A 24,996-nucleotide genomic window follows, 5' to 3' on the forward strand; every position below is an offset into this window, starting at 1 on the left:
ATATTATATTATGTTATATTATATTATTTTACATTTTATGGATGCGATATGACTTTCAGTGTGACTAAAACATGTCATGAAAATGAAAACATTTTAAATAAAACATGTTAATTATGATGATCTTAGTCTATCTCCAGGAAAGGGAGTTACGGTCAGTAAGACTTTACTGCAGAATGGGGAAACACTGGATTTAATCCACAACCCACAAGCAGGGGCTGATGTCTCTCTTCCTGTCAACCTCTACCATGCCTACTGTAAGGAAGCGATAGCAGCAATAATCTCAGTCAAACAGTTGTGTTTAATTCTACTGAGTAATTAATTCATATCACAGCATGTCGGATGAATGTGAGTGGAATTAAAACATGATGCCAGCCATGTTAACAACTCTGGCGAAACCAATGAACGTGGATGGCATTAATCTGGTATATGAACGTCAAACAGCATATCCTGTCATAGTTAGGGGACACAACTCTGCAAATACAGCTGCTGTGCCTCAGATGATGGGACTACTTGTGTCGACCACCATCTCAAATTTGCGTGAAAGGACATAATCTTCTGCCATTACCATACCAATTTATGGCTCTGTTACTGTGCATTTTTGGTATCACAAAAATTAACGGGCGGCAGAGTTTTCCCGCAGAATTCACCTTCATAAATACGAATATAATAATGAATATGATCTTCCTTGGGAAACTGAATACCACTGCCAGGATAGAGACAAACTTCACAGACCAATATATACTGACACCCCAACACTGATGACCGTTCTTGATATCATGAATATCAGTTAAATATCAGTTGAAATCAATCAAAATATATTATTTCATTTGTTTTGAGAATATGATCCCAAATTTACTCACAAAACATTATACTTTATATGAATATCTGAGTAAACTTGTCTTTAAAAAAAAAGCAAAACTGCTCATGGAAGACCCTAGATCATATAAATAAATAAAAAAAATCGTAATCTCAGAACAAATACCCTGCAGAAAAAACGGACAAATGCAAAAATATTGGCAAAGAAATAAACAAGAACTTGATAAACAAAATCTTGTCAATCTTGACACCAATGCAAATCAATCCAGCACCTGAGTGTAAGTTTTGCAAAGGGAACCTCATATAACTTCTCTATCTCCCACGAAAAAAGGTTTACTAACAGTCTTGTAATGTAATTTACAATTAAATGGGGAAACTAGGTTGTAAAATACCTTCCATCCACCAAGGCTAGACTTACTGAATATACCTACTCCCCAAAAATTTAATTGTAAATAAAAAGTAGTGGGATGTTTATTCAATTGACCTAAACTAATAGAACTACAAAAATAATCTATCTCTGCATCAATCTCGTACAGAGTTTTGTTGTCTCTTTCCCTATTCCTCCAAACTATAATTTTTCCCTACCCACTTAACATTTCAAAGAAACAAAAATATATTTGAGATCGGTAGTTTTTGTTTTGAAATTTTTCTCCCCCAATCTGAATATTTTTGCCAACAATCTGAAGGGAGAGAAAGAAAAATATGTCCAATTATACAAAATAAGATATTAGTTCAAAAGTCACAAACTTAGTATTTCTATAGTCATTTGTAACATCTGGTTTGGATAACTTGAATTGGGAGGTTCGATGGATGGCTCCAATATATATTGTAGTTATAAAGGAGATCAAGACACTTAACAAAGATTATCTCTTGAAAAAAAATGACAAATCTTTTTGTTCAATGTGGATCTGGAAAATGACGCTCCGTTCACTCTTCGTTGTAAGTGCATAGACTCAATACTCATTTAAATAAATATATTTAAACTGACTAGTTTATCAGACAAGGACAAATATGCACCTTCTGTAGGAAGTTAGAAATATTTCATGATCTGACTTGCCAAAATGAAAGGCTGGTTTTTTTTCAAAATACTACAATCCAAGTAAAAAAAGATGATGGTGATGAATGCAGTGAATAAAGGCAAAGTCGTTTATTCAATCTTCGCAAAATGTGTTGCCTATGATGAAGCGTAATCCTCCTCCTTGACTGTATTGTCGGATGAACAACGGGTCTCAAAGGGAGGTACTGTTTCCTCCTGAATATTATCCAAAACCCCGAGGGGCAGTCTCACTGGTTTCTTGGTGTGCATCTCTCCATCCCTGAGGAACTTGAGTGAATTATCTGGCTGACATGTAGTCTAAAAAATCTTTAAATATATTCACTCAGAATATTCCCATGTCATTTATTACAAATATCAAACCATGCACATATCTTCATCTTGACATTAATTACCGGTATCCTTGACCAATCAACTGTTAATGGAGACAACTCTGACCTTCTATTTGCATTTCTCGGACAGGAGTCGTCTCGCCTGACAGCATTTTTTCCTAAAGCTGCAGCTGTGTGCATAACCTGCCTCAACTCCATCCATAATACTCAATAACAGATGGCACCAATTGCTTTTTTTTCACAGTACACTATTTTCTGGTGTCAAGAGTCGCCTCCCCCAACTGTGAAGACAACACCCTCCGATCCGATATTTGTGCTTCCATTGTCCAAATCTTTGTTGCTGCAGATTTCTGCATACACCGGGCAGTGGTCACTCACAACACCACCCCATGACCAGCCGTTTGGTATCCATGGGCTGGACAGGCCATCACGAACAACACTGGAACGACCTGGGGAAAGACAGAAAATTTAGTGTGTGTGAGTGTGTGTGTATTGTTCAACTCAATATTCCATTGTTAGTGAGTGGGTATGGTTTTACGCCGCTTTTAGCAATATTACAGCAATATCATGGCGGGGGACACCAGAAATGGGCTACACACATTGTACTCCATTGATAGACGACTGTAAGTAATCCAATGATCGATATTATGAGACAACACAGAGATCGATCTAATGGGCAACAAGCCATTAATGAAGTCACTGAGTCTGACAACTGATCCACTTAGTGAGTATGCAGCAATATTACAGTAATATCACTGTGGGGGACTCCAATAATGGACACCAACCATGTGGCATTTAGACAGTAAATGTCCAGTGCAGCCAGTGTACATTAGAATCACAGTGCTTGCTTTCATCTCAGAAGACGGTTCAGGCTGTGCTCACAAAACTGAAAGGAATCTTTATCAGACTAAAGCTTCTGAGACTAAAATCACAAACTGGTTCTGCAAGAAACCGTTCCTAGGTCTTGCCATGACAGTGAGTGAGTGAGTTTAGTTTTATGCCGCACTCAGCAATATTCCAGCTACATGGTGGAAGTCTGTAAATAATCGAGTCTGGACCAGACAATCCAATGATCAACAGCATGAACATTGATCTGTGCAATTGGGAACTGATGACACGTGTCAACCACATCAGTGAGTCTGACTCTTGCCATGATAAACATGATGTGATGGCATTAGTGATGAAAACAGAACTTTGTTCTTGAAGCCATTATGTAACCAAAAGTGGATTTCATTTACCTGTATACACGTCTTTGGTGTGTCTGTTGATCCAAATGTTGTCATAGCAACGGGTTCCGTTGGGGTTACGGTTGCTGATGTTGGTGGCGGTGTTGGCAGGAATGCAGGGGGTGTAGCCATTTGAGGTCAGCAGTTTGTAGTCTTAGAACAAAAATAGTGTATAATCATAATTCCTGATGAAGAAAGCCTAGAACATCACATTTACAACATCCTAAAACTCCCCTTTGCTCAGCTTTCAGCTCTCATTCATGCAATTTTCTATCCACAATCTTGGAGAGTTTTCCACAATATCTTAGCCACATCACAATGTCCTGTAAATTGCTGTTTTATGCCACACTCAGCGATAAATAATAATAATAAAGTTCATATTTGTAGTGCGCCTAAATCCTAATATACGATGTTGCAGATATATGACAAAAGTCTGTACACAATCAAATCTGGACCAGACTATCCGTTGATTGACAACGTGAGCATCGATCTACACAATTGAGATACAGGACATGTGCCAACCAAATCAGTGTACCTGATCCTTCAATCCACAAAGTCACCTTTTAAGACAAGCATGGGTTGCTGAAGACAATTTGAAATTGAGATCTTCCCAGGGGAGTAAAGAAAGTATACAAGGACCTTTAGTTGATTATCAGATACCCAGCAGGTTACCATGACCACAGTCAACCATTGTTAACACCTAATCCTCAAGATAGCTCTAACAATAGGCAAAGGCAGGGGGGACAAATTCTGGACCAGTATACCCTTGGTGGTGACTATGGGCAAAGCCAACCAAATGATTGACACTATGGACTGTGGCTCATGCTGTTGTTGGTTGGTTTTTGTTTAATGCTGCACTCAACAATATTCCAGCTATATGGCAACAGTCTGTAAATAATCAAGTCTGGACCAGACAATCCTATTGTCAACAGCATGAGCATCGATCTACGCAATTGGGATATGATGACGTGTGTCAACCCAATCGTGACCAACTCGTGTTATTCCGGGACAAAACGAATAGCGACTCGTGCCCCTCTGGAAGGATTTCATATTGGCGCATGAACATCAGAACTACTTTAAACAAGAACGATAACTCTATTCCTGTTTGATTCCAATGGTACTTAATATCACCGAAGTACTCATACATTGTATTGCTAGGTTGTTGTTTTGGGGGTTTATTTACTTATTTATTTTAAAGAATTAAATCTCTTTGATACAACTTAAAGAAGGAGAAATACAAATATTTCTTAAAGACACATTCTAATGTAATTATTACCAGCTGTTAACCTTGTATTTCCAATTAGGGTTTAATTAATCACAAATGGGAATTGTTTTTTTAATATGCCAATAAAAGTTTAATAGTTTCAGCTACATTAAATCCCAAAGCACATACTCAAGAATGACTTTAATATATTTCTAAAACTGAACATTCGTGTAATCAAATATGAATGACCAAAAAAAATAGTCAGACTAAAATATCCCCAGAGATGTGAAATATAAGCCCAATGTTTGAGATTAAAGTTGATTAGTTACATACATATATAATATTATTGTTTTGAAACTGGTAGCGATTAATAATTACATTTCCTAAAATTGTTGGAAGCGCACGTACAATCTCCATAACAAGCTCGCAAGATCGTCAAAAATACGCTCAGTTGGACCCATGAGAGTCGTTATGTCAACAAACGCACGTTCGTGTATTTGAATCTCTCACTGTCAATAGCATGATTATTATTAAAAACTTCATAATAGGCAGCATAATCCTGTTAGCTACGTTCTTTGTACTTTCAATATGGCGATATATATTTTTCATGATTTTTTAAACAATGACATAATGCCATAAACGATTTAAGTACTCATGATTATTTTTATCAAAGCACCGCGCTGATTTACGTGCGTTCTGATTGGTTTGTCGTATTTTCGCACATAACAAGTTATGGTGGGGGATGAGTCTTCTTGGAGGTTACGGAAAGGGGCTAGTGGTGACGAATGGTGTCAACCAAGTCAGCCAGCCTGACCACCCGATCCTGTTAGTCACCTCTTACAACAAGCATGGGTTACTGAAGACCAATCCTAACCGGGATCTTCACAGGTCGGCTCACGCTATCAGAGTACGACCAGCCTGAAGTGAACCTGTGAACCTGACCGCCTTATCCAGTGACTCATCACTTAGGTTACTAAAACCTGTTTAGTGGTGGAATGCTGTAAGGCTAGATGATGATGCCCAGTCAACAACTAGCTTGCTCTAAAATGTCATTCTCAACTCCCTGGGGAGTACATGTCTGACATATCACACACAGACAGTCTTACCATCAGAATCTGGGGACAGGTTGAAATCTCCTACAATGATAATGTCGTTTTCTCCTGCAATAAATAAAACATATGATTAAATTGATGAGCTTACAGGTAAACATATCACAGGTTGAAATAGGCGGGACCAATTGAGATCCTGTTTTACAGGTAAGTCCACATATGCTACTCAACAGGTAAAGAACACCTGATTCTATCATTGTAATACAGCTAGCCTATCACACTATGACAGGGTAACTATAGTAATACGAAAGAAATGAGTTTTCTATAACTTCTTTTGAATACTTTCCTTCATACATACACAATGAATGATCAACAAGTACGGTTTTACTTCCCTACTGTTTTCACTACATTTCTGAAATATATTTCCCAAATTGAGTTTAGGAATACAACTTTAAATAAACCCCAGCTACTTGGCATGTTGACAAAGATCAATAAGATTATTTTAGTCTTTCAAAACAAAGTGAGGCATAATATTGAATGAAGCTGCTCTAAAATCATTGAAACATCACTGATGAAATCATTACATCCTGCTTGTTCCCTTCCATCCTGAACCAATCATAAGGAAAGTCGACTAGTTTTAAAGGTGTGAAGTGTATAAGTTTGTATGTTACAATGCACATATTATTTTGGAAGCAAATACGTTAAATAATATATAAATACATGTATAAAACAAGTGGACTAGATCCTCACTGTTTAACTTCTTTGAGTGGCATTTTAGAAGTTGGGAAGTACAATATAGAACAAACTTTATGGATAACAACTTCTTTTTATTCGTGAGTGTCGACGTTTCGATACAGATTCTTGTACCGTTGTCAAGCATAATGGAACATGAAGAAGGGGAAGTGTATATATACTGGATGTAACAATGTAACAAAGAAAACAACATAATTAACATGATTGGCTAGGCAGAAAGCTGATGAAGCCAGAGAGTAGACAAAGGACAGGCGTGGAAGCCTCATTGTTTAATCTGCTATGATTTATACAACCATTCTCATTGACTGTACATGTTTCTGTCTGAGACAGACGACTGACCCTGACACAGTCCACTATATGTTAGTAAAGTTTCATTCCTGGAAGGCTTCAGTTGAACCAGGCAAACCTTGCCAGTACACCGATATCCAAATGCTGTGACTAGTGTCAGAGGTCTCACCTGGAAGCTGGTGCTCTATGGCGGAAATGAGGGCTGGGATTTGGCGGACTTCATCCTTTGTCTTGTTCAGCGTTTCATCCTGCAGTCCTGCTGCCTTCAGATGGACACTGACCACCACACAGTCGAACTTCTTGTTTATCTGAGGACAGACATTTAAACACTGACCACCACACAGTTGAACTTCTTGTTTATCTGAGGAGAGACATTTAAACACTGACCACCACACAGTCAAACCTCTTGTTTATTAGAGATCAGACATTGAAACGATTACTGACACCACATAGTGACGCTTCTTGTTTATCTGAGATCAGACATTTATACCCTGGTGACACAACACAGCAAATATTTTGTTTTTCCATCAGACATTTACATCATAACTGACATCACACAGCACAATTTCCTTATGTCTGAGATCACGAACTTCTGTTCAGACATTAATTCAGGGAGGCCCATTAGTTTTTTCCTGATCACTTTCCAGTATCTTCGGACCTATACATCACACCACAGACAAGAAGTCTGTTTGTGTGGTCTGCATGGGTGTGGTTTTGCAACTACAGCATACCACGATAATTTCTTCTTTGACTGGCATTCTAGAAGTTGGGTAGATGAAGGATGAGGACTATTTTTATGGATATACAACGTCTTTATTCTGTATAGGCTTGATTGGCATTCTAGAAGTTGGGTAGATGAAGGATGAGGACTATTTTTATGGATATACAACTTCTTTATTCTGTATAGGCCATACAGCTGGAATTCTGCCTATACATGCAATATGGAATCTTTGGTCTTTATATTTTTTATCAAATAGGTTAACAAGCACAACTCTTCGATCTGACTTGGGTGAAAACCTATGAGATTTTATCACTGCTGTTTGTAGGAAAATGGTGAATAAAACAAAGTAAACTTCATCCTAACTAAACGATTTATCAGTTATCTTTCAGTAGCTTTTCACAATCATATTTCCATGATTGCATGACCTACAAGCTTGTTTTTCATCAGCAATACTAATAAAAAAGTTGTGGGGGTTTTGGGGTGTGTGTGTGTGTCCCCCAATATTTATTACAATTTATTTAATAATAAATTTAATTATCATTATTGTCATATTCTCTCTCGGACACCTATCCACATCAAATATTAGCCCAACTAATAAGAAATAAAAGGCCTCACAATGATGCACTTGCTACATGCTGGCATACCACAGCTACGTATTGATCTCGGAGCAGCCATTGCATTATTGACAGCTATTTCCGCCACCTGTCTGCACACTCGATACATTCATGACAATTAACTGTATCGGTCTGCACTATCTACGTGAACATTTCCCACTGCTTGTCATTAGTGACAGTGTTTATTGGCAACATAACGCTCAGCTACTTGTCATGTTCACTTCAAATGGTCTGACACAGATATACATGTATAACTACTTCTGACAATAGCCTGCACCATGATATCATCAACACCCTCACGATTCATGCAGGGGGACACTGAAGGTGCCACCCAGCTGGTGTTATGTCACGATGTTGCTGCTTGTATGTAGATGTCAATATGTAGCCATCGTATCCCAATTGTGTAGATTGATGCTCATGCTGTTGATCACTGGATTGTCTGGTCCAGATTCAGTTATATACAGACTGTCGCCATATAGCTGGAATATTACTGAGTGCGGCGTGAAACTAAACTCACCCACTTATATGCAATATGTTGCTGCACAAATTCTATATGTTGCTATACATATGGTGTGATGCTGCACTGCATATACTATGTCATATTGCTGTGGGACATATTCTATATGTTGCTGTAATGCTGCAGTACATATTCTATATGTTGCTGTAATATATATATACAGTGTGATGCTGTTGTATATATACAATATGTTGCTGTAATGCTGCAGTACATATTCTATATGTTGCTGTAATGATCCTATATATACAGTGTGATGCTGTTGTATATATACAATATGTTGCTGTAATGCTGCAGTACATATTCTATATGTTGCTGTAATGATCCTATATATACAGTGTGATGCTGTTGTATATATACAATATGTTGCTGTAATGCTGCAGTACATATTCTATATGTTGCTGTAATGATCCTATATATACAGTGTTATGCTGCTGTATATACAATATGTTGCTGTAATAGTATATTCTATATGTTGCTGTAATATCCTATATATACTGTAATGCTGCTGTATATATACAATATGTTGTTACATATTCTATAATGCTGCAGTACATATTCTGTATATATATATGTTGCTGTAATGATCCTATATATACAGTGTGATGCTGCTGTATATATACAATATGTTGCTGTAATGCTGCAGTACATATTCTATATGTTGCTGTAATGATCGGTATATATACAGTGTGATGCTGTTGTATATATACAATATGTTGCTGTAATGCTGCAGTACATATTCTATATGTTGCTGTAATGATCCTATATATACAGTGTGATGCTGCTGTATATATACAATATGTTGCTGTAATGCTGCTGTACATATTCTATATGTTGCTGTAATGATTGTATATATATATACAATGCTGCAGTATGATGCATATATCTATATGTTTGTAATGCTGCAGTACATATTCTATATGTTGCTGTAATGATCCTATATATACAGTGTGATGCTGCTGTATATATACTATATGTTGCTGTTCATATACATGTTGTTGTAATGCTGCTCTATATATTCTTTATGTTGCTGTAATGTTGCTGTTTATATTCATGTAATGCCGCTGTATATACTATATGTTGTTGTAACGATGCTACACATAGTATGTTATATACTCTAATGTAAATGCTTTATTGCTGTTTAAATGCTGCCTTGTCGTGACAGTATTTTTAAACACAGAAATGAGCACTATTGACAATGACTCATGATGGAGGAAAATAAATTCTTGGACTGGGAGAAAAAAATGTCAAAGGAGGCTATTATGAGCTGCCATTGATCGTTACAGCTATAAATAGGTTAATTACCTTCCAACTTCACTAAACCTTTCGAAACTTCACTTGTCAACATTCATACCTCTGCATTATACCATTTTAACAGAATTAATAGTTTGAGCTGATCTAGCTCTGTTTAATTCCACCATATTGTACACATCCTATCCTGCATTAGATTTACATTGCAGGCCCAATTCACATAGCAAACAGACCCTGGTTACAACTGATTACACATACAGAGCAGCACTGACATGCAGTGTATAGAAGACTGTGCAGAACGTAAACAGTCAAATGTACCCACACAAAAACCAGCAATTTATGGATAAATAAGCAAGTTTTTCCTTTTTCAATTAAAATCTATTTTGGATAGACCTTGTCAGTGTGTACCGGTATTTGCAGGATCAGTGCTGGAATCCCTGAGCTCTTGTTGAGAAAATGTTCTCTGAGCAGTAGTGTTATCCTAATGGGAATTCTGTCTCAACACATTTTCTTTTTAGTGTGAGTGAGTGAGTGAGTGAGTGCCCATGGTCCTTTTTGCTCTGTCTATATTATATATGTTCCAACCAGCCCTTACTGCGGTGCCTTAAACCTGAAGCAAGTCTACATTTTCAATAGGATCTGAATTTCCCCAATCTGTTTGCTTGTTTTCATCAAAATTAGGAACTAAAATTCATCATAATAAGGGGCAGTGGGGGCAGCCTAGTGGTTAAAGCGTTCGCTCGTCTCACACCGAAGACCAATGTTGATGCCACACATGGGTACAATGTGTCGGGCCCATTTCTGGTGTCCCCCGCTGTGACATTGGTGGAATATTGCTAAATGTGGTGTACAACTATACTCACTCACTCACTCATAATAAATTATTATAAGAGACTAATCATCGGCCTATTCTGTTGCCCGCACACCAACACAATCCTAGGATCTTTCAAGCGATTAAGTGTTGCGATCTTGTTGTCGATACCGTCACTAATCAATACCCACCTTGAACACCCCCAAGAACGGCCGCCTCACAAAGGGAAATGTCCCTGATGCCGGTTTCTTCAACAGCGAGCAGCTAATTAGCTCAATATTCTGTGATGCGTCGTACAAAAACGCATTGTATTCCATACTCTGAAACACACATCATACTCAAATAGGAAGATTTGATTTGATTTGATTAGACAGAAGCTTTTCTCATGCGAAACAAAAGGAGTCTTGTGTCAAAATTCAACTGCCTGTGTTGCTTACAAAATGTTTGTTTGTTTGTTTGTTGGTGAGGTAAATGAATATTTCACATGCTCTCTATTACATGTAATAGTTGTGTTTAGTCAAAGAAGTGTAGACATCATCTAACAACTGTAACTACTTCAGGAATACCTCAAAAAGTTCATATGTGATTACAGAGATCAATAACTTTCCTTTGCATTTCGTAAGATTAAAGCCTGGTAATTTTAAAAAGATGAATTTTCTAGCATGTCAAAATCAGTCTCTCAAGTCATACATGAGAGAAATCTCTGTTCAATTAGCGGAACAAATAAAACCTGGACAGAGAGAGTGTTTATTGTGTCAAGCAGTTTAGAGAGTACTCTGCACTCACCCTGAACATCCTTCCAGTGGCTTCTGAGACAGAACATCTCCAGTTGCCACGGTGACCCACCCACTTCTTGTTGTTAGCTGATGTGGGAGTGTTGAGTTCATCACAGATCTACAGCATAAACAGTACTTGTTGAGACTGCTAACATCAGTGAATATGTAAAGTCTCAAAATACTGCTAACATCAGTACACAAAATGTGCTGAGTCTGCTAACATCAGTACACAAAATGTGCTGAGTCTGCTAACACCAGTTCACAAAATGTGCTGAGTCTGCTGACATCAGCACACAAAATGTGCTGAGTCTGCTAACATCAGTACACAAAATGTGCTGACTCTGCTAACATCAGTACACAAATGTGCTGACTCAGCTAACACCAGTACACAAATGTGCTGACTCAGCTAACACCAGTACACAAATGTGCTGACTCAGCTAACACCAGTACACAATATGAACATGTGCTGTAATCTACATGGTATATTGACAATAAATCTTTATATATATACTCAGTACATCAAATGTAACACATCTCAACAAGGTAGTACATAAATATACTCACTCTTTCTAAGGCGTTTTCACTGGCTAATTCCTGGAGTGCAACTATACCAAACCTGTTAAATAAAAAAAAGGTTTTCATTTCACATTTCACATGCATTTTGATTGTAATAATGACAATGTATTCATGTATACATATGCTTCACCTGTACAGACTGTGGCGCATTGCTACAAAGACTGCATGGATGTACCTAGTGGTGGACCAGGTCCGATTAATTGAAATAATCGAAGATTGGTCGCAGTGACTAAACGACCAAGCAATCGATCATGTTTTCTCATAATCGAACACAAACAATTCTGGAACACTTGTTTTCATAAACAATATTTTTCACAAGGTTGGTTTTGTCAGTTACATTTCATAAGCACTACAAGCTCGTTTCAAGTCATGATTGAATTTATCTTAAAGACTTCAAGAAATCTATGTTCCTGACATACTAGTCATCCTTTAAAGATGTGAAATTTTGCCAAAAAAACCCCAAAGAACTCCATGTTTTTTCTTCATTTTTATGTGCATTAACAAATTTCATTAATGACGCTAACCAATTTTTTTCGATGATTGATCGGTTGAAATATACCAATCATCAATTATGAGATTTTAACCAATTCCCAACACTAGTACCTAGTCTTAAAAATTTCAAAATTAGTTATTACTGGTGCAACAATTCACAAGATTTTAGTTTTTTACAAAACTGTGCCATGGGAATCATATATAACAATATGTATTCATATCAAACAACATAGATATGTACATTCAAAAGATGTTCAAGAGAATCACATTCTTTCATTTTACAAGTTAATATTTTCTTTAACGTCTTTTGAAAGTATATAAAAGGATGACATGTAAATATTCATAAACTCATGCTTCTATTCATTTCAGTGGATGATAGAAATGTCTCACACATAAACTCATCTTTCTATTCATTTCAGTGGATGATAGAAATGTCTCACACATAAACTCATCTTTCTATTCATTTCAGTGGATGATAGAAATGTCTCACACATAAACTCATGCTTCTATTCATTTCAGTTGATGATAGAAATGTCTCACACATAAACTCATCTTTCTATTCATTTCAGTGGATGATAGAAATGTCTCACACATAAACTCATGCTTCTATTCATTTCAGTTGATGATAGAAATGTCTCACACATAAACTCATGCTTCTATTCATTTCAGTTGATGATAGAAATGTCTCACACATAAACTCATGCTTCTATTCATTTCAGTTGATGATAGAAATGTCTCACACATAAACTCATGCTTCTATTCATTTCAGGTGATGATAGAAATGTCTCATAACATGACAAGAGTCGAGTTCACAAGACATCTAATGTATCTCTATTTTGAGATATGTGTCCTATCTTGATAATGTGTATTGTTATGGCTATATAAATGTGATTTCTGTTTTAATGACATTAAACAATTTGTGTCAGTTGCAACATGTAGGGATCAGTTACTAAACAGAATTCAAGTTATAACTATAATGGTATTAACCTATTACAGGAAGCTTTTCAGAACATGGCTGCTTATGATTTCCCAAACACTAACACACAAGAAGGTTGTACTGAATCAAGAATATCTGCACCAAATACACTGCAAGGTACCCGTTAGTCTGTCACACATACCCTGAAGAAAATATATCCAAGGAAGCCCACGCAAGTCTAGAAACTGTGGTAAGACTGTATTTCCACAGCTTTACGTCTCAGGGCTCTTTTTCATTATATATATATTTTTTTTACTATGAGCTTTTTTTTCTGTAAAATATGTTCATTTCAGAGACTTAGTCTTGTTAGTCTAGGTACCCATGAAGATCTGGGTTAGAATTGGTCTCAGCAAACCTGATGATGCTTTTTGTCTTAAGAGGCGACTAACAGGATCGGGTGTCAGGTTCACTGACTTGGTTGACACATATCGTATCCTAATTGTGTAGACTGATGCTTATGCTGTTGATCACTGGATTGTCTGATCCAGACTCGATTATTTACAGACCGCCGCCATACAGCTGGAATATTGCTGAGTGTGACATTAAACAACAAACAAAACAAAAACAAAGACTGCAGGGTGGGTGTAGAATCATGCTAACACAGACAGGACATTCCACATGCACAATCCTGAAGTGAGTGAGTGAGTTTAGTTTTACACCACTTGTGCAATATTCCAGCAATATCATGGCGGGGACACCAGAAATGGGCTTCACACATTGTACCCATGTGGGGACTTGAACCCAGGTCTTCGGCTTGACGTTAAACGCTTTAACTGCGAGGCTACACAACCACCCCCACAATCCTGAAGACAGAGTGCTGTGCATGTACTGTAGGGTCACAGCGACCTTGCTCAACATGTCTGGATATGATATGCACATGCTCCATACATTGGATCTGCCCTGATAAAAAGTGAACAAGTAGCATATAGACAACATCCCACTTCACGCTATAATCAGCAGGTTATTGTGACAGGCACTCTCAGCAACTAGTTGACCAACTTAGGGAAACACTTGAACTTATCACCATGATAATACGATAACCGACCTACTGATATGAAAACTGGTATGAAAACAGTGATATCACAATGTGTTATCTCATGTGTTTATCAAGGTGTTTCATAAACACAGGGAATAAATACAGGACACTGTCTACATATGTACAATCCAGCTACAGTGTTGATACTTCATGTAATCACATGGTCAACAAAACTCAGCCTACACTGAATAAGCCAATGTGTGCATAGTAATTCTATAGTAATTCTATCCTCACAGAAGGTCAGAGTCTGGCTAGGCAGACAGTTCTGAATAGGCCAGTCTTTTATAGAGGTAACTTGCTCTGACATCTAATATAATCTTGGAATATTACTTTAAAAGCTCGTGACTGTTAGGGTAGGCTTGTGCAAGTTTTTCCCCATGACCACACATACAAACATCACAAAAAGCCCCAAAACAAACGCAGTTGCCAGATATATGCAACAGACATAATTACAGGGTAGAGTGTTATGATCCAGATTATTACAGGGTAGAGTGTTATGATCCAGAGGTGTTAGAGGGTAGAGTGTTATGATCCAGATGTGTTACAGGGTAGAGTGTTATGATCCAGATTATTACAGGGTAGAGTGTTATGATCCAGATTATTACAGGGTAGAGAGTTATGATCGAGAGGTGTTGCAGGGTAGAGTGTTATGATCCAGAGGTGTTACAGGGTAGAGAGTTATGATCCGGAGGCATTACAGGGTAGAGAGTTATGATCCAGATTATTACAGGGTAGAGTGTTATGATCCAGAGGTATTAAAAGTTAGAGAGTTATGATCCAGATTATTACAGGGTAGAGTGTAATGATCCAGATTACTACAGGGTAGAGTGTTCTGATCTCGGTGTATTTTAGGTAGAGTGTAATGATCTAGATGATTACAGGGTAGAGTGTTATGATCCAGAGGTATTACAGGTAGAGTGTAATGATCCAGATTATTACAGGGTTGAGCATCATCATGATCCACACGTATGAATGCATTATTTACCAGAAGCGTACACCAGCCACAACACCAGCAGCTCTGAGTATGTCATACACTATAGTGTCATGTGCTTTATGTATGCACCAGCCAGCTCCCTACCACAGATGGTATTAATCACCCGCTGTATATATAGTTTCAGTACTGAACCCAGCAATGTCATCTGGCTAAAAGCTTCAAGATTTACTTGGCCATGCTACGGACTTGTCAGCTGGATCAACATGGTCCATGAGATTTGCTTCTATAGGATTTGAATCTAGGGACCCACTAAATGTTTAAAGCTATGACTAAACCCAAGACTACTTTCAAACCCTGGTTGTTTATCACCCATATGTATGTGTACTGACAAACTGATCCCTATACAGACTGACTGAGTATAGTTTTAAGCCGCTCTCAAAAATATTCCAGCAATATCACTGCAGGGGACACCATTGTACCCATGTGGGGAATCGAACCAAGGTCTTCCGCATGACGAACAAACGCTTTACCCACTAGGCTACCCCACCGTATAATGTTTAGTAAACACAATGACACAGATTTATACTGTATTCAGTGTTTTGTTTGTTTGTTTTAATCAGTGTTTTGTTTGTTTGTTGTTTAACGCTGCACTCAGCAATATTCCAGCTGTATGGCAGCTGTATTCAGTGACTATCACAAAGGTTGTGAAACACATCAGTGAGCAATGAATATATTTTCAAATGTGGGTTAGAGGCTTTATAATTATTGTTTGTATACTTTTGTTCATGATTCTATTGTTGACTTGTTACATACTCAACTATAAACATGATAAACACGAAAGACAATATAACAGTGAGTGAGTAAGGTTTTACATCGCTGTTAGCAATATTCTCACTGACTGACTGAGTTTGGTTTTACACCGCTTTTAGCAATATTCCAGCAATATCACGGCGGGGGACACCAGAAATGGGCTTCACTCATTGTACCCATGTGGGGATTCGAACCCGGGTCTTCGGCGTGACGAGACAACGCTTTAACCACTAGACTACCCCACCGCCCGTTTGCAATATTCACGGTGGGGGACACTAGACAACATAGTAACAGATATTACGAGAATACAGTGACATGCAAACAACCAGGTGAAGAAGCATCGCCAACTGATCCCTTAAGTTGCCTTGTGTACAACAAGCATTTTGCCGGGGATCAGTTCTAACCAAGAAACCCCATTTTTCAATACTGGATCCCTCTGACCACCCAATCCTCCTGCCACCTCAGCCACTTCCACAACTAGTTGCACACAAAATATAGTTATAGTTCACAGTTACAGGTATTTCTTAGGGGTGAGAGTCAGTGGGGTGACCTAGTGGTTGCTCATCACACTGAATAGCCGGGTTCGATTCCCCACATGGGTACAATGTGTGCTGGAATATTGCTGAAGTAAAGAGGTCGTAAAACTAAACTCACCAAATCTTACGCACCAGTCTTACTACTGAGGTATTAGCAATGTTATTAAGACTTCAACTTACGCTAGTTTACTGGGATTCCAAATTACAGTTTGAATTTATCCTTGAATAGTCACAATAAATGATTAAGGGCAATATTCAACAGGGTTTTACATGACACGTGATTCCTCCGTACTTGACGCAACAATTTTGTAAACGACTCTCAAAATACTATCATACGAGTCAAGCTTGACGCAAGTTTTATGGGTGGCCCTGACAATTCAGTTCAATAAAATCGATTTGATAAGCAAAAATTGATTTTGTTCGATGGTAGTTTGACTTTTACAGAGCTGTCAGATTGTTCCAGAGAACTCAGAGGAGACAGTAATCCTGGCTGTTTGAACTGAACAATGCTGTAGTTTCATTTGGTGGTGTGACATAGACAGTTACATACTGAGAATGATAAACACACAGAAATATTAAAATTTTCATGACTCCCAAATATTGAAAATGACTCCCAAAAATAAATATTGTGAGTAACCATGACTCCCATTTTTAAAAGTCTGTGTAAAACCCTGATTCAGCATTAGATTACTGCTAGGAAACAGAGTTTTCCGATGAGTCAGCCTTAATACGTCTTCCTCTGATCTTTTGAAAATGTCAAGCAGAAAATTTACTTTAATCTCAAGAAATGAAGCTGCATTCATCACCTGAAAATAGGTTAACCACCTCTCTTTGTATCTCTGTGAAGAACTAGTTAATCCAATATCATTCTCAAGACAAGAAAAGAACCAATTTTTCAAAACTGATTACGAAAGTCTGAACACATGGGACAACATCCCAGTACAGGATGAAGACACAGACCAATATCACGTAGATCAATAACTCGTTAATTTCAATCTTTCATTACAAGATGCCTGTGCGAGGCTGGCTTCTACAGAACACATTGCATGTCGATTGCACATGACACAGTTGCAGAGAATACCTGCTTAATAATTCATTGAAACAGGTATACTCAAAGCTTCTGCTATGGTTGGTAACATATTACTCCAGTGGTTAGGCATCACTATACAATATGTTCACAATAAATACTTAACTGCTTTTCCACATGACTGAAACACTTAATTGAGCTGTTGTTCCACCTGAGTGGAAAAAATGCAAAACAGAAAAGAAAGAAGCCCAAAATGCTATTCAACTGAATTGCTCTGCATAATAGTTACTGTTTATCAAACAAAACTTGAGACATTGTTACCAAATGTACATTGTTGTCAAAGGAGATATCACTTTGTAGTCAACACTTACCGTGACATCACAATCAAATGACATCTCTTATCTCTCAAAGGGTGGCTATAATTATAGTTTTTACCCTCATGACACTGGTTAGCTATACTCGAAACGTTTGTAGCCCTACGAACTTATATTTCCATTTTAAGGATTTTTTGTCCTCAGTTAAGAAACCTACAAACGGCAGGAAGGATAAAACTGGTTAAAACAACAGGCCAGAAATTATATTTCTTGTTCACAGTTTTTGTCCTCAAAAACCTAAAGTCAGCGCAAAACCCTGATACGTTTTTCAAAGGCATTGTTTTTCAAGTTAACACTCGCTGAGGTGCTCAAAGCACTGATTTCTAACACAAATATTGTTATATAATGCAGTTTAAAGACTCCGAGAACAGATACTGTTGTTTTACTGTCCAACAAACTGCCTTGCATAGTCGAAGTTTCACTCCCGTATATCTTAACATTAGGATTTTATTTTTCAAGCGGGGAAAATTTTACTATATGACTGGCTGATCCGTAAAACATGAAATAAAATTGGTCTGGCCTTATAAACAGAAAAAGTTGAAAAATTATTTTGTATTTTTCTTTCGTATCAAGTATATAAACACTTGACAATACTGACTGACTGACTGAGTTTGGTTTTTATGCGCTTTTAGCAATATTCCAGCAATATCACGGCGGGGACACCAGAAATGGGCTTCACTCATTGTACCCATGTGGGGATTCGAACCCGGGTCTTCGGCGTGACGAGCCAAAGCTTTAACAACTAGACTACCCCACCGCCCCACTTGACAATACAAGTTTAAAACTACCTAACAGTTTTAGTATGTTATCAGTGAGTCAAAGACTGTACGGTATTACTGGTATACCAGTATATCACAATATACATTGCAATAGATCCATGGTGTTTTCCGCCGCCGAGAGGCGGAAGGTCGCCGGTTCGATCGACCGCGTCATGCGTTAAAATATGGTACTTGTTGGTCCCTGCCTAATCGGCATTTTCAACAAGGACTGGTTGGCTTTCGAGATAATGTGTCTGAGTGGGGTATTCATGCTTACACTGTGGTATGGTATCTCAAGCACTATAAAACCACAATACATGAAGGAAATATTCTGTAGAACCCAATTTCACCTCACCTCACCTCACATATTACAATAATTTTTCTGAGAACCTGTATATTGGGTAAAGAACATACATGAAGGTTTTGTGATCATTTTTATGGTTCATTTACAACAAATGTTTTTCTTCATTATTCAATGCTAAAACAGCATACTGAAATACAATAAATTGTATAAAAAAGAAAATAGAATCCCTGACTATGCGGCCTAAGTTTTAGATTGCTGTTATCAGAACCATAACATACATGTTTAGGGACTCATAATGTACAAAATAGGATCGACATGCACAATTAGTGTCACTCACTATCAAACACGTAAGTTCCCAATATATCACAATATGTACTGCAATATGGGTACCGGAATCGCCAATTCACAACCTTATCAGATATTTATTATCAACATGATGAAAGGGCACCTAGTGAGATACTTTGCTTATTACTTTCATATCACAGCCAAATTCAATTTTTGTCTAACAGAATATCCAAATACCAAACAACAGGTAAATAGAAATAAAAACTAATGTCTTGTTCAAGATTCATTTCATTGTGCGTGCATGCGCACATAAATCATGAAGTCCAAGGGTTAGGTGGAAGGGGGAGAGAAAGAGAAGGGGGTGCATCCGCCCTGTTTTTGAATTTATAAATATGTCACAAAAATGAATATTTTGAATAAAATCCAGCAACCTGTGTTGTTGACACTTGAATACTGATCTGCCCACGTCATTCAGCATGTGTAGATTAATATTGCATATTACCATGTCTATCATAAAGTTTCTCAGTTCGACAAGTTCTATATGTGATTCTTTGGATTTGAAGAATCTGACCATGAGAATAATAAAACAAAAACAATTTTTTCAAATGTATAATTATTTGCATGTTTGGTCAATCTTTCAGTGATAAGAAAAATATCAAAATATTTCCAGTAATGATTTATACAAGTAAAATTGAGTTAGTTTTACAAAAAGAATACTTTAAACAGAACAAAAACTTAATTTTCCCCTCCAAACCGACAATCCAAACAACTTCAAGCCAAATCAAATATGTAAACAATCCTCACAACTTTATTTCTATTTCGACCAACCCAAGCTAAATTTTTATATATTTAGCAAAACTAGCAAACAATAACATTCAAAAAGGTCTGGCCTTTGCCATGTTAAGATCAGAATAGCCTGCATCACTTCCTTGGTCTAGTGGATAGAGTGTCTGCCTTGAGTGCAGAAGGTCGGTGGTTTGATCCCCAGCCACACTATACCAAAAAATGTTAAAATGTTTAGTTTTACACCGCTTTTAGCAATATTACAGCAATATCACTGCAGGGGACACCAGACATGAGCTTCACACATTGTACCCATGTGGGGAATCGAACCTGGGTCTTCAGCATGACAAGGAAACATTTTAACCACAAGGCTACCCCACCGCCCCATGTTAAAATGATATACTTGTTGTCACCCTGGGGACAAGGACTGTTTTGCTTGGAGTCAGTATACCATATCACAGCGGAATATCCATAAGTCTTAGTGCAGCATGGTATTTCAGTAGGCTAGCACTACAAAACCAGCACTAGTACGGACAAACACCTCCCCATCGTCCCCTGACCGTTCCTCGCTGATATTTAAGTCCAAAAATCTCAAACCCAAAGTAACTTTTACCCCAATTTCACCTCCCCCACAACCTGAGAAGAACATACCCAAAATGTACAGGCTGTCCTTCATTCATGGTGTCTGAGGCTACTAGTCTGTCTCACAGTCCCTAAACCACATTAGTTTCCCTACAGCCTAGCCCTCTCTGCAATGCTAAAGCCCTAAATGAAGCAAGTCTAGATTCTGTCTCACAGTCCCTAAACCACAATATTTTCCCTACTGCCTAGACCTCTCTGCAATGTTAAAGCCCTTAATGAAGCAAGTCTAGATTCCGTCTCACAGTCCCTGAACCACATTATTTTCCCTACTGCCTAGCCCTCTCCCTGCAATGCTAAAGCCCTAAATGAAGCAAGTCTAGATTCTGTCTCACAGTCCCTGAACCACATTATTTTCCCTACTGCCTAGCCCTACCTGCAATGCTAAAGCCCTAAATGAAGCAAGTCTAGATTCTGTCTCACAGTCCCTGAACCACATTATTTTCCCTACTGCCTAGCCTTCCCTGTAGTGCTAAAGCCCTAAATGAAGCAAGTCTAGATTCTGTCTCACAGTCCCTAAACCACATTATTTTCCCTACTGCCTAGCCCTCCCTGCAATGCTAAAGCCCTAAATGAAGCAAGTCTAGATTCTGTCTCACAGTCCCTGAACCACATTATTTTCCCTTCTGCCTAGCCCTACCTGCAATGCTAAAGCCCTAAATGAAGCAAGTCTAGATTCTGTCTCACAGTCCCCGAACCACATTATTTTCCCTACTGCCTAGCCCTCCCTGCAGTGCTAAAGCCCTAAATGAAGCAAGTCTAGATTCTGTCTCACAGTCCCTAAACCACATTATTTTCCCTACTGCCTAGCCCTCCCTGCAATGCTAAAGCCCTAAATGAAGCAAGTCTAGATTCTGTCTCACAGTCCCTGAACCACATTATTTTCCCTTCTGCCTAGCCCTCCCTGCAATGCTAAAGCCCTAAATGAAGCAAGTCTAGATTCTGTCTCACAGTCCCTGAACCACATTATTTTCCCTACTGCCTAGCCTTCCCTGTAGTGCTAAAGCCCTAAATGAAGCAAGTCTAGATTCTGTCTCACAGTCCCTAAACCACATTATTTTCCCTACTGCCTAGCCCCTCCTGCAATGCTAAAGCCCTAAATGAAGCAAGTCTAGATTCTGTCTCACAGTCCCTAAACCACATTATTTTCCCTACTGCCTAGCCCTCCCTGCAATGCTAAAGCCCTAAATGAAGCAAGTCTAGATTCTGTCTCACAGTCCCTAAACCACATTATTTTCCCTACTGCCTAGCCTTCCCTGTAATGCTAAAGCCCTAAATGAAGCAAGTCTAGATTCTGTCTCACAGTCCTGGAACCACATTATTTTCCCTTCTGCCTAGCCCTCCCTGCAATGCTAAAGCCCTAAATGAAGCAAGTCTAGATTCTGTCTCACAGTCCCTGAACCACATTATTTTCCCTTCTGCCTAGCCCTCCCTGCAATGCTAAAGCCCTAAATGAAGCAAGTCTAGATTCTGTCTCACAGTCCCTGAACCACATTATTTTCCCTACTGCCTAGCCCTCCCTGCAATGCTAAAGCCCTAAATGAAGCAAGTCTAGATTCTGTCTCACAGTCCTGGAACCACATTATTTTCCCTACTGCCTAGCCCTCCCTGCAATGCTAAAGCCCTAAATGAAGCAAGTCTAGATTCTGTCTCACAGTCCCTGAACCACATTATTTTCCCTACTGCCTAGCCCTCCCTGCAATGCTAAAGCCCTAAATGAAGCAAGTCTAGATTCTGTCTCACAGTCCCTTAACCACATTATTTTCCCTACTGCCTAGCCCTCCCTGCAGTGCTAAAGCCCTAAATGAAGCAAGTCTAGATTCTGTCTCACAGTCCCTTAACCACATTATTTTCCCTACTGCCTAGCCCTCCCTGCAATGCTAAAGCCCTAAATGAAGCAAGTCTAGATTCTGTCTCACAGTCCCTGAACCACATTATTTTCCCTACTGCCTAGCCCTCCCTGCAATGCTAAAGCCCTAAATGAAGCAAGTCTAGATTCTGTCTCACAGTCCCTGAACCACATTATTTTCCCTACTGCCTAGCCCTCCCTGCAATGCTAAAGCCCTAAATGAAGCAAGTCTAGATTCTGTCTCACACATCCCTGAACCACATTATTTTCCCTACTGCCTAGCCTCCCTGCAATGTGCTAAAGCCCTAAATGAAGCAACAAGTCTAGATTCTGTCTCACAGTCCCTAAACCACATTATTTTCCCTACTGCCTAGCCCTCTCTGCAATGCTAAAGCCCTAAATGAAGCAAGTCTAGATTCTGTCTCACAGTCCCTAAACCACATTATTTTTCCCTACTGCCTAGCCTTCCTGCAATGCTAAAGCCCTAAATGAAGCAAGTCTAGATTCTGTCTCACAGTCCCTAAACCACATTATTTTCCCTACTGCCTAGCCCTCCCTGCAATGCTAAAGCCCTAAATGAAGCAAGTCTAGATTCTGTCTCACAGTCCCTGAACCACATTATTTTCCCTTCTGCCTAGCCCTCTCTGCAATGCTAAAGCCCTAAATGAAGCAAGTCTAGATTCTGTCTCACAGTCCCTAAACCACATTATTTTCCCTACTGCCTAGCCCTCCCTGCAATGCTAAAGCCCTAAATGAAGCAAGTCTAGATTCTGTCTCACAGTCCCTAAACCACATTATTTTCCCTTCTGCCTAGCCCTCTCTGCAATGCTAAAGCCCTAAATGAAGCAAGTCTAGATTCCGTCGCACAGTCCCTGAACCACATTATTTTCCCTACTGCCTAGCCCTCCCTGCAATGCTAAAGCCCTAAATGAAGCAAGTCTAGATTCTGTCTCACATCCCTGAACCACATTATTTTCCCTAATGCCGAGCCCTCCCTGCAATGCTAAAGCCCTAAATGAAGCAAGTATAGATTCTGTCTCACATCCCTGAACCACATTATTTTCCCTGAACCACATTATTTTCCCTACTGCCTAGCCTTCCCTGTAGTGCTAAAGCCCTAAATGAAGCAAGTCTAGATTCTGTCTCACATCCCTGAACCACATTATTTTCCCTACTGCCTAGCTCCTCTCCTTGCAGTGCTAAAGCCCTAAATGAAGCAAGTCTAGATTCTGTCTCACAGTCCCTGAACCACATTATTTTCCCTACTGCCTAGCCCTCCCTGTAGTGCTAAAGCCCTAAATGAAGCAAGTCTAGATTCTGTCTCACAGTCCCTGAACCACATTATTTTCCCTACTGCCTAGCCTTCCCTGTAGTGCTAAAGCCCTAAATGAAGCAAGTCTAGATTCTGTCTCACAGTCCCTGAACCACATTATTTTCCCTACTGCCTAGCCCTCCTTGCAGTGCTAAAGCCCTAAATGAAGCAAGTCTAGATTCCGTCTCACAGTCCTGAACCACATTATTTTCCCTACTGCCTAGCCCTCCATGAAATGCTAAAGCCCTAAATGAAGCAAGTCTAGATTTCCTCAGGTTCAGAATCTCCCAACTCATTGGGGCTCCTTTTCAATTTAAATGGGTTTGTTTGTTACTATCAAAATTATATATATTCAGAGACTTAGTGTTAGTCTAGGTGACTAAAGGATATGTACGAGTACTGGCTCAAATAATCCTCTCAGCTATTCTCTCCTATCCATAAAAATTTGATAAATTCACTCATAAATGTGTTTACAACATATTTTGTTACATCAGAACCAGAAGCTGCTGATCATTATATACACGAGATACTATGTCAGAATGACCCTGCATGTATAAATAAAATAATTGGTAGTTTAAAAGAGCTTCATAAAAGTGCATGTTATTTAATGATTTATTGTTTATGTGAATCACGCAGACACGGAAACTGTAAACACTGGAGCAAGCTACAGGCTACACTCCTCTGACAAGTCCATTTATTAAGTGTACTATATTAAAGGTCATAGCGACACAGCACTTCCTGAGTTGATGGAGTCCTCACGACTTTTTTAACTTTATAACATGAAGAGTACATGCCTATCTGATGATAATGAATCTGGAGAACATCGCACTATCTGGCAGGGCCTGTTTGCTTATTGTCATAGTAACACTGAAGAGTATTAAATTATGCCGTACACT

General features: G+C 38.6%; 1 protein-coding gene and 1 long non-coding RNA gene across 2 annotated transcripts in view; one reads left to right on the top strand and one right to left on the bottom strand.

Annotated features, from left to right (window-relative positions):
* Nucleotides 1–12: 12 nt before the first annotated feature.
* Nucleotides 13–19,851, top strand: LOC124261064. Its single transcript, XR_006894248.1, has 3 exons — nt 13–106; nt 11,568–11,579; nt 19,840–19,851. It is a non-coding gene; the product is annotated as an uncharacterized LOC124261064 (long non-coding RNA).
* Nucleotides 1,940–24,996, bottom strand: part of LOC124261062 (endonuclease/exonuclease/phosphatase family domain-containing protein 1-like) — a 30,854-nt gene continuing 7,797 nt past the window's right edge. The window contains 7 exon segments of the mRNA XM_046695382.1: nt 1,940–2,651; nt 3,441–3,581; nt 5,739–5,792; nt 6,892–7,030; nt 10,825–10,953; nt 11,420–11,527; nt 11,974–12,025. Coding sequence (XP_046551338.1) covers nt 2,464–2,651; nt 3,441–3,581; nt 5,739–5,792; nt 6,892–7,030; nt 10,825–10,953; nt 11,420–11,527; nt 11,974–12,025 — 811 coding nt within the window. The 3' untranslated portion in view covers nt 1,940–2,463.

The sequence above is a fragment of the Haliotis rubra genome, unplaced genomic scaffold (genome assembly GCF_003918875.1).
Source record: "Haliotis rubra isolate DU_JTF1 unplaced genomic scaffold, ASM391887v1 Scf788, whole genome shotgun sequence".
Classification (NCBI taxonomy): Eukaryota; Metazoa; Mollusca; class Gastropoda; order Lepetellida; family Haliotidae; genus Haliotis; species Haliotis rubra.